Source organism: Cannabis sativa, chromosome 4 (assembly GCF_029168945.1).
Source record: "Cannabis sativa cultivar Pink pepper isolate KNU-18-1 chromosome 4, ASM2916894v1, whole genome shotgun sequence".
Classification (NCBI taxonomy): Eukaryota; Viridiplantae; Streptophyta; class Magnoliopsida; order Rosales; family Cannabaceae; genus Cannabis; species Cannabis sativa.
Genome location: NC_083604.1, coordinates 3,996,051 through 4,006,506, shown reverse-complemented (window position 1 = coordinate 4,006,506; position 10,456 = coordinate 3,996,051). Strand labels below are relative to the sequence as shown.

At 34.7% G+C, this 10,456-nt stretch overlaps 3 protein-coding genes across 4 annotated transcripts; 1 reads left to right on the top strand and 2 right to left on the bottom strand.

Annotated features, from left to right (window-relative positions):
* LOC115712022 (glucan endo-1,3-beta-glucosidase) lies at positions 1 to 1,679 on the bottom strand. Its single transcript, XM_030640226.2, has 2 exons — positions 1,535 to 1,679; positions 1 to 1,189 (listed from the first exon to the last, which is right to left on the bottom strand). The coding sequence occupies exons 1-2, from the start codon at positions 1,662 to 1,664 to the stop codon at positions 219 to 221; spliced, it is 1,101 nt and encodes a 366-aa protein (XP_030496086.2). The 5' UTR covers positions 1,665 to 1,679; the 3' UTR covers positions 1 to 218.
* Positions 1,680 to 3,176: 1,497 nt separating this feature from the next.
* On the top strand, positions 3,177 to 4,335 carry LOC115715338 (uncharacterized). Its single transcript, XM_030644198.2, has one exon. It carries the CDS (start codon positions 3,338 to 3,340, stop codon positions 4,070 to 4,072), a length of 735 nt encoding a protein of 244 aa, XP_030500058.1. The 5' UTR covers positions 3,177 to 3,337; the 3' UTR covers positions 4,073 to 4,335.
* Positions 4,336 to 4,674: 339 nt separating this feature from the next.
* LOC115712491 (proline-rich receptor-like protein kinase PERK12) lies at positions 4,675 to 9,880 on the bottom strand. 2 transcript variants are annotated; one of them, XM_030640771.2, is made up of 8 exons: positions 8,773 to 9,880; positions 7,722 to 8,213; positions 7,552 to 7,638; positions 7,397 to 7,467; positions 6,810 to 6,886; positions 6,554 to 6,701; positions 6,312 to 6,473; positions 4,675 to 5,192 (listed from the first exon to the last, which is right to left on the bottom strand). In XM_030640771.2, the coding sequence occupies exons 1-8, from the start codon at positions 9,710 to 9,712 to the stop codon at positions 4,887 to 4,889; spliced, it is 2,283 nt and encodes a 760-aa protein (XP_030496631.2). In that variant the 5' UTR covers positions 9,713 to 9,880; the 3' UTR covers positions 4,675 to 4,886. The 2 variants fall into 2 exon arrangements, with proteins under 2 accessions (XP_030496631.2, XP_030496632.2); XM_030640772.2 differs by having other exon boundaries at positions 7,722 to 8,210.
* Between the last annotated feature and the right edge of the window lie 576 nt (positions 9,881 to 10,456).

The following is a 10,456-nucleotide window of genomic DNA, read 5'->3' as shown; positions in this document are numbered from 1 at the left end:
TTTAAAATCAAAAGTCCTAATAAATCATTTTATTCATTTATTTTATTAAATAGGCATGGTTCTACTACAGTCTCACCCACTCTAACTCTTAATTATCAAACATTTCTATATATCTTTTATGAAGCTCAACCTAAATTACACTTGTAAACTAAAGAACTGAAAAATCACAAAACTAACATTTTTCCTCCTTACTTTTTGGGCTTGAACTTGGGCCTGTCTTAATTAAAATCAAGCCCATAAGCCTTAACCCCGTCAAGCCCAAAAATCCCAAAATGCTTCTCAAACTCTTCGCCAACTTTTCCATTCTCATCAAAAAGATCAAACAAGTAAACCTCAACTCCGACGCCGGGTCTTCTAGGAGTCCCGGCGTTTCTAACCGCACGCGCCACCACATTACCGTTAAAAACCGCCGCGTTTTCAACGTTCGCCGCTTCTCCACCACTCTTCGGCCAACCAGTCTCCGTCACCGCCACCGTAACTCCTCCAAAACCTTCCTTCTCCATCGCGTAAACCAACGCGTCAATACTCGCATCGTACACATTACTGTACTCAAACGCACCGTCTCGAACCGTACGGTCCGGTTCAGATCTGAACAGAGCGTAATCCAACGAAACCTCTTCTGGTTTACTGTTGATGTAACTGAAGTAAGGATAGAGATTTACCATGAACGGCGATCCGGTCTCGGTCAGGAACTGGAGGAGAGGAATCATGGCGAAACGGAGGGAGGGATCGAAGGAAGCTGAGGAAGGCGGGTACGATGTGGATAGTACGGACGCGGCTTGAGGCGAGGATAGCTTGATTGAATCGGCGAGACCTAGGGTTTGAAGAGCTATGTGGAGATTGAGAATGGTGGGAACGAGATGAGGTGCGTAGAACGAGTCTTTAAGGAAAACCTCGTTGCCTACAGCGATGTATCGGATTTGATCGGCGGAAATGTGGTCGAAGATGTTGAATCTGAGCCAGTCAATGGCGGCGGACGGCGGAGATGTGGCGAGGAATGGGAGGATTTCGTTGGGTACGCCGATCATTAGTTTTATTCCGGTGCCGGAGAATGATCGGAGTAGGGCGGAGTCGGTGTTGAAGAGACGAATGTTAGATATTCCATTTGATTGGAGGAGTTTAACGACGTCGTTTGTGGGTGGTAGATTATTGGCTACGCGGCCGTAGCATATCCCAATCGGAGCACAAACTGCATTAAATAAATAAATAAAAATTATAATATTTTTTTAAAAAAAAATTGGAAAAAGAAGGAAAACACAAACTATCATAAATAAATAAATAAAATTTTGTTGAAAGCAATATCACTACGTAAAAGGTAAAATATACTTAACACTTTAAATATATGATGTTGTATTTGGTTAAAAGTAATCAATATGTATAATATACTAGCAAAATAACTACAAAACAAGCTTAAAAATAACAATAATAGATAATTATTTTGTTAATTAATATTTTCATTTTATGTTGTTGAGTTTGATAAATTTTCTTTTTTGATCTATTTGTACAAAAGAAACTAATAAATAAATAGTGTCACCTGCGTATGAGATAAGCAAAGCAAGCTCAATAAGGAATAGTAGTGAGAGTTGGGGGAATAATACTTGACTTTTTGGCATGTTGTTCTTTAATTCCAAGATCGTGTGTGGAAAGAGGGAAGTGGCCATCATTTTTGTATGGGATTTGAGTCCTAACATGGCTATGTTAGATAAGTTTTGAGTCAAGTTTTAGTTATGGTTGGTTTAAAGCTAGCTAGCTATTTGCATGCTTTGATCATTTTTGGTATAAAATATAGAAGTTTATTATTTGCATGCATGTATTCCTTGTGTGGGTTTTCGTTTTCAACGTTGGATTTCAAAATTCAGTTTGATATTTGGTTTGGTAGAGGTTGGATTTTGCTACTAAAGGCGAATGTAATCCTTTTATGATGTAACCACAACTCTCTCATTAGGGTAATATACCATTTTAGACCTTTTTAAATTCTGAATAAGAACTAATATTTCACCTTTTTTATAGTTTACTTAGGACTAAAGTAGCAATATTATCGATGAATCTAACTCATGTATATTATTAGTGAACAAGTTTCCATTATGCAAAAAAAGACTTAGTTAAAAAAAGCCAAAGAGGTATAAATGACTTAACAAGGATCACTTGCAGAAGCATAAAGTTAAAAGATGGAGCATCTAATTCACACTCTTTAAATTGCCTGTAAATTCAGGGGCCCAAGTACCATCTGTTTTGATTAATATATTTATATAATTTTCATCCATGATTGTGCTAATCATATCAAAAGAGATTAGAAAAATCAAGCTCAGTCCACTCTAGCAGAATTATTCTTTTGAGAAAGGAAAAGGAATAAAGAAGACAATCAGCCCATGAAAAAAATGCTAAAGCTTATCATTGCGCAGATCCCTAAGTTGAACCTCATAATAATCTCTGTCTCTAAAAATATTTTGAAGTTAGTAAATCTTTAGACCAAAAAAACCCAAAAAGCAAATTTGGTTTCTTATTATTAATAAGCTTTTGTTTGCTTTCACATTCTACTTTTGTAGATAATAATAAACATCTTTGAATGACTTAGGTGAGTTGTACACACTTCAAATTTATTACTATAATTAAAGTTATTACACTATTGAAAGTTGAAACCAAGGGATAATTGGTTTTAAACGGATTAAGTGAAGCGATCGTTTGCTTGAACAACTTCCCCAAACTTTGTTTCTTTGATTTAAGCTTTAAAAGATTCTATTACATATTTATAAATTATAAATATTTATTTATTTATTAGTATTTTTATCTTCTTAATGGGTTCTAATATAATAGTTTGCCAAGATATTGGCCACAAGATAATACTAATCATCCATAATTCGCATATGCATTACAGTATGCACTAGTACAATATATTAATATGCACTTATTATAATGAGAATGAGATTATCTGTCAACAAATGCAACTCTTTAATGGCTTTTAGGGAATATTAGTGTTGTCTAAAGGCTCCAAAATGTCACTTTCTCTCCATACAAAGCAATCTAATTAGCAGAAGCTCCTTCCGCAGTGAATAAAACACAAGGAATATCTTTAGTTGTCTCACTTTAATAAAGAAACTTAACTAAAGTAATTCTTTTGTTTTTTATTTTTAATTTTCACAAATACCCAATATAATTTAAACACCTCAATTCCATTATACATAACCACTTCTTACAAGGAAATAAGTCTTGCTTGTTCCATGAGTAAACCCAAGTCTCCCTTTGTTCTCACTCAAAGAACCAACCCCCAAAACCACTAGTACTAAACCAAAATCCCTTATCCTCTCTTCTCCAAATCCCAAAACCCAATTCTCAAAAGATGGCCACTTTGCAACCCCAAGTGCAGCAAGTTCCTCAGCCTCAACAACAACAACAACAACCAGTTTTGGTTTATCCAGTCACAAAGCAACCTGTGCCTGAGTCCACTCACCATTCAAGTGGGTCATTTGGGACAGTCTTCATTGTCTTAGCCGTGATTGTTGTCATATCAGGTATTGCTTGCTGTCTTGGCAGGCTTTGCAATCGTAAAGCCCATAAACATAGCCCAACAAAGCCCCATAAGTCTCAAAAGTCTCGGCCCAAAGGTGGGGAGCCTGACTCCAGGAATCGGAACTTTCAGCCCAAAGATGGAGATCCACATTTTCAGCCCAAACAAGGTGATATTGAGTTTGGTAAAAGTAGCTTTGGGCCCAAAGAAGGATACGTCGAATCGTTCGGAAACCGTAGCTTTAGGTCCAAAGATGGAGACAGAGATCCCGAGTTTGGGAATCCACATTTTCAGCCCAAACAAGGAGAGACTGAGTTTATGAAGAATAGCTATGGGCCTGGGCCTGGGCCTGCACTTGGGCCCAGAGAAGGTTATGTTGAAACGTTTGGGAACCGTAGCACTCGGTCCAAAGATGGGGATTTCGAGTTTGGGTTCGATAAGAAAAATCCAAACCATGGAAAACAAAATGGTAACAGAGACAGTAGCAGAGGCCACAAGCCGTACGAACATGGGGAAGTGAAGTACCATGGTCATGGTCATGGTCATGGAGGGCACATGGGCCCATAAATCATATATATATATGCACCATATTGATCAACTCTTTAGGATTAGCTGGCTGGATTAATATCTCAAAATCCTTGTCTTTTATTCTTTTTTATTTTATTATTCTTAATTTTCTTTTACATATATATGGTCTTTTGAAGTTCACTTGTGTATTTTTAGATTGAAACTAAACTTGCTATGTAAGTATCAATTGTTAACGAAATGTTTTCGTGAACCACAAAGATATTGAAATAACATAAATGTTTAGTAAAAAGACATTATTATAAGATGCTAATGTGAATTTACTAAATGATATTCTCTAAAACTGGCTTACAATATTTTTATGAGACCTAACAAGAATCTGATAATTTTTGTTTTATTTTAATTGAAAGAAAAACAGAGATATAATAATTCCATTTTATCTCATTGATTTGAATCTATTTCTTTTTGTTTAAATAATAATAATTTATTTCAAAATTGATATGATATATTCAATGATTGAGCTAACAGGTTAGAGAAAGTGCTTGAACAAAATAGAGTATTAGGTGTCCCTTAAGAATGCCTAGCATTTACAAGTTTCTCCAACACAGAATAACAATAGATGACAATAAGAATAACATTAAAGCAAAAACAAAAAGCTTTACAATTAATAGGTCAGATTAGTCCATATGTGGCAATACTTTCTCTCAAATATGCATCATGCATGTATGCATGTATAATATTTTATGGGCAACCAAACTTCTTCAAAAGAGTTATGTACCCAAAAAAAAAAAGATTAAAGTGACAAAATGATATAAATCAAATCATTAAAAATAATGTGGTAAATTTGAATAACTATTTAGTACTGACGGTTGCCAAAGTTGGTTGGTGGAGCACTATATCTTTGTTCAGTGAAGGCTCTAGTTTCAGACTCTCCACTGGACCCATCTCTCCATGTTGACTTTTGTTGACCAGAAAATTCTTTAGAGTTAAACTCTCCACTGTATGTGTCATATTCTGAACTGTCTCCACCACCAAGTGCCATTTTTCTAAACCTCATAATGTCTTGGTTGTATTGTCCTGACTCGTATATAGTGCTTTGTCCATACTTTACTCCATTAGACAGATCAGACATTTCTCCTTCGCAATCCAATGCTCTAGCCACCTGAATATACATATACTTAATTTTAAATATGAAGAATATATATTTATAGAAAAAAACTTTGTTTTGAATTTCTCTTTTACACAGTATCTTTTAAATTTTTTTGTTAAATTTCAGATAATTAACTACAATTAAAATTTCGATGTGTTACAAAACTAAGTTTTTAACTATTATACATCTTTTTTTTTATTTATTTTTAAAACACTTCTAAATATTTTCTATTTTTATAATTTGAAAAATCTTTTCTCTTTTTCATTTTATTTTCTCAATCTCATCCTTGTGTTTTGTTATTATGAGACCGTTATAAATATAATCAGAGACTACATTGTTGATCTCTCCATCTCTATCTCAATTCGTCTTGAAGCTTGAAAGCAGATTTTTTTTTTTCTAAGAAGTATTAATAAAAAAAAGTCTAATTTATTTCATAAATTTTATAATATAATTAAAAATATTCAGTCCAACCATAATAATTAATATAAGTTTGTATAGGTGGTCTTAGGCTATATAAATAGCATTTGGTTTTGATCATTTTTACCCCACAAACAATGGGGTACAAATGACCCACTTAAATTTCATTCAAATAAAATTGTTGACAAAGTCAAATTTTCTAACAAGAATTAGAAGGAGGATGTTAAAGAGAGCAATTTGTTAAATGATTGCCTCTCATCAAATGAGCTGTTTTGTAATCTGTGAAGCTAATAAGCTTCTTGAAGCTCGAGTTGTAACATTTCTCTTGGAGATTCAATTAAAAAATTCTAAGCCATTGTTGTGGTTGTTCTTCCCCTTGGATTAGACACAAAAACTCTGATTTTAGTAATCTCTGGTTTGCAATTTTTATTACTGTTTTGTTTAAGTTTTGATTCTAATATTCTTGTTGATGTGTTGTTCTTGATTTGGTGTAGATATTTACACTATATATATTTTATAAACATTGTATAACTATTTAAAATATTCTACAATTTTTTTTCTTAATAATTTATAATTCCCAAAATACAAAAGAAACTTCTAAAAAATTGTAGTATATAAAATACCCTCTACCGAAGTTAAAAAGTTATGTCTATGCATATAAACTAAAATATATAATATAAGATGGAAAATGAGAGATTGTTTAATATTAGGTACCTGGGCCATACGAGGTCGTTTTGGGGCAGAATGGCGAACACAGGCAGCGGCTGCCTCAACCATTCTGATCATTTCACTCTCAACATAATGCCTTTCAAGCCTAGGATCCACTAATTCACTCAAGTCACCACTTTGAAGGGCTTCAATCAGCAGTGGACGAGCCTATATATGCATATATTAACATGTTAACAGTACATATTATTAACCAATACAAATTTTATCTTATCTTAATTGTTACGTACCCATTCCACCAAACTCTCATCCCCAAGGGGTTGAGTTGGGTCAACAGGTTTACGACCTGTAATAAGCTCTAAAAGCACCACTCCAAATGAGAACACATCTGATCTATCTGTTAATTTTCCACTTGATGCATACTCTGGTGCCATATACCTATTACACACACCCACAACCCAACCCCAATCCAAATTCAACATTAAAAAAACTGGCCCAGTTAATTGGAAACTGATATTGAACCAAATTATGAAACTTGTTAATTACCCAAATGTCCCCATAACTCTAGTGGATACATGGGTGTGAGTGTCATTTGATGGCTTGGCTAGGCCAAAATCAGCAACCTGTACAAAAATCAATTCTATTTTTTAGTATATACATATAGAATTTAGAATGGACAATCACAAGATTAGTTTATCTTATATGTGGTATTTTATTTCTAAACATTAGGAATGTAAGACTAACTCTAATACATTTTCTTTATGTTGGACTTAGAAAATGTGGGTATAACGAACGATCTTTAAAAAACTACAATGCCAATGTGATATTTGAAAGAATCTCATAAAGCCAAATTAGAAAATTTGTAGGGTAAATTTGTGGCTTTTTGAAATAGGTTAAAAATCTCAAACGAACACACATTTGCCGAAAATTCTCAAATAGAAGTTAAAAAGAGACAACAGACATTTCTAATTTGACTCTAATATTATGTTATAACTTAATAAGGTGTGATTTTAGATGCATAGAATTCTATCATTAGAGATCTTAAAGGAGATTGGCTATATTAGTTTGCACCAATAGTATGTCCCCTTAATAAATAGTATTGAATAATTAAAAGACTCCACGTTAAAACTTGCCTGTGCCTCAAAAGCATCATCAATCAAAATGTTTGCAGACTTTATATCTCTATGAATAATTTTTGGATGGCCTGTAAAATTATGGATCAACAAAACAAAAGTAAGAAGGCATTAAAAACCAAGACTATAATATGCAAAGAGAGAGAGATACATACAATCTTCATGTAAATATGCCAAACCCTTTGCAGCCCCCAAAGCAATTCTCAATCTTTTGGCCCAATCCAATACCGGAAGTCCAGCAGCTGATAACAAAGACATTATTATAACAAACTAAAAGAATAACCCTTTAAGGCTTAAATGAATGAACAATTCAATTAGTTAATACCATGCAAATGATGCTCTAAAGTTTGATTAGGAACAAATTCATAGACAAGCAATCTATGATGCTCATCTATGCAATATCCCACTAAAGACACCAAATGACGATGATGAACTCTGCTGATGATTTCAACTTCTGCTTTGAACTCTCTTTCACCTTGTCCACTTCCAGCCTTGAGCTCTTTCACAGCCACAATTCTCCCATCTGGTAACCAACCCTTGTAAACACACCCAAACCCGCCTTCACCGAGCACATTTTGACGCGAAAACGAATTCGTTATCTCCATTAAATCTTCATAGCTGAAATATGCATTAGAACCACCTATGTCCAAGCCACCTCCTCCATAGCTTACTGCATTGCCTCTCTGACTCCCATGGCTATTGGAAATGTATGAATTGGGACCTTGTGAGCCATAGAAGCTGTCTGCTGGTCCAGAGTGATTGTTGCCAAAATTACTTTGTTGTTGTTGTTGTTGTACTTGACTCCCATAATACCCTTCTGGTTCACATTATACCCAAAAATCAATTGAATTGAAAAATTAAATCCCACCTACTAAAAATCATTAGAAAAATCTACACTACACCTGCTAAAAGGGTGTACATCTCCATTCCTAAATAATTATAAAATATATTTCCAATACTAATTTAAACTATAAAAAAATTGTTATCCCTCTAAGAAGGGTGTTTCTAGTACACCCAATATTTTTTCTTATACACTTATGTTTACTCGACTTTTCTAGCCGTTAAAAATTTTCCTGAATTACTGAGATTGTTAAATTTAAAATTTTTTATCCAATTTCATTCAATTTTACTAATTCGGTGATTGTCCATGTACTAAATCATGCTTCCCGAATTTTTATATTTATCAAATTATGTCCATGAACTTTCATTCATGTTAGACGAAAGTCGTTAAATCCATTTATTTCAATAGTACATGTACATGTAAAAATTCTTAGGGCTAAAATTCTAAAAGCCAATTATTTATAAAAAGTTCTCCAAGGACCAAAGTAGTTACCCTTAAATCATTTAGTTTCACCAAATTATAGATAGGTACACACCTGATTTTACAGAGAGAGGACCGTTGGGCATGTAATGTTGATTAGGATAGAGCTGATCTTTTCTTCTTCTTTTTCTCCTTGAGCTAAGGAAGAGTAACGCTATTAACCCAATGATGATGATTCCAGCTACGGCACCCCCTATAACAGCTCCATGATTTCCATTCGATTCTGATGATGATGATGATGATCTTGAGTTTTCTGAAGAAGATGATGATGATGAAGAAGAAGAAGACCCTGTTTTCGAACCAGATGTGGGTGAAGACAAGCTTGGTCCGCCATTGTTACCATCATTATTTGAAAAACTGGGAGTTGGAGGAGAATGTGGTGGTGTGAATCCATTATTTGGTGAATTACTTGAGGTTGGGCCTTTGGTGTCGGCCGGTGGTGAAACAGGGGTAGGTGGGGATCCAGATTCCGCCGGTGGCGGTGGAGATATTTGATCAGAACCCGGTGGAGTAGACGAATCCGGTGATGGAGGAGATTGGGTTTCCGATATCGGCGATGGTGGTTGGTTATTTGAGTGGTTTGGAGGAGGAGAAGGAGGATTAGGCGGCGGAGGAGGTGAGTCTGTCGGATTATTATCCGATGGTGGCGGGTCTAAAACAGGTGTCGACGACGGCGGTGGCGGTGTTGGAGTTGGCGAACCCGAAGGTGGAGGAGAACCCGAATTCGATGGAGGCGATGGCGGCTGAGGTGGCGGAGAATCGGGAGCTGACGGCGGCGGTGGTGATGATGATACTACTTCAGGTGGTGGGGGAGAGAGAGTAGCAGGTGAAGAAGGTGGTGGAGTTTGTGTGTCGCCGGTGGATGTGGTGGCCGGCGGTGATGACGTGGAGGATTCCGGTGGTGGTGATGATGAAGAAGAAGTAGTATCGGAAGGTGGTGGGGTGGTGGTGGAGTTGGAATTTATTGGAGGAAGAATGTCATTCAATCCTGACATCTTCTTCTTCTTCAATTTTTTCTTTCTATAATTCTCTTTTCATTACAGAGCTCTATTATAATTATAGATAATAACAAATTTAATAATAATTACGTAAAACAAAGATGGTCAAAAGAAAAAACCCATGCAAAAGGGTCGTAATACGTAAAAAAAAAAACTGCAAATAACTATAGCATTAATGGCTATGGGTGCCTTTGAAATTTAATCAAATTATGTTTTTTTAAAAAAAAAAAATTAAACGCGTATTGATGAAGAAAGAGAAAAGAGAAAGAAGTGGTCTTGTGTTGTTGAATTAGAATAGAAAACCAAAATTCATGAGTGCCATGATCATCAACATTAAACAAACGACAACTAAAAATTCTCTCTTTTTTTAGATTAACAAAATGAACAAAATATATTTATTTATATAAAAAATAAAGAAATTATAATGTTATGATTGTGAGGAGAGAGTATATTGTGTAAATCTAATAATGTATTATGGCTACTTGGGTGCACGATCTTCATTGAATTAGTTCAAATTCTCTCTCAACTGTCTCACCTTCTTTTCTTTGTTTTGTTTTAATATAATACCATGATTTTTTTCTCTCCTTTAATTTCGGGTTACCGTGCAATTTTAATTTCGTAATGGACAAATCTTGAATAATTGAGAAAACATTGTTAGGATTTTTACACAAAATCATTTCTTTGCCCATTTTTAATACAGAGATAATTAAATAATGTACTATTTTTTTGGTAAAATTTTTA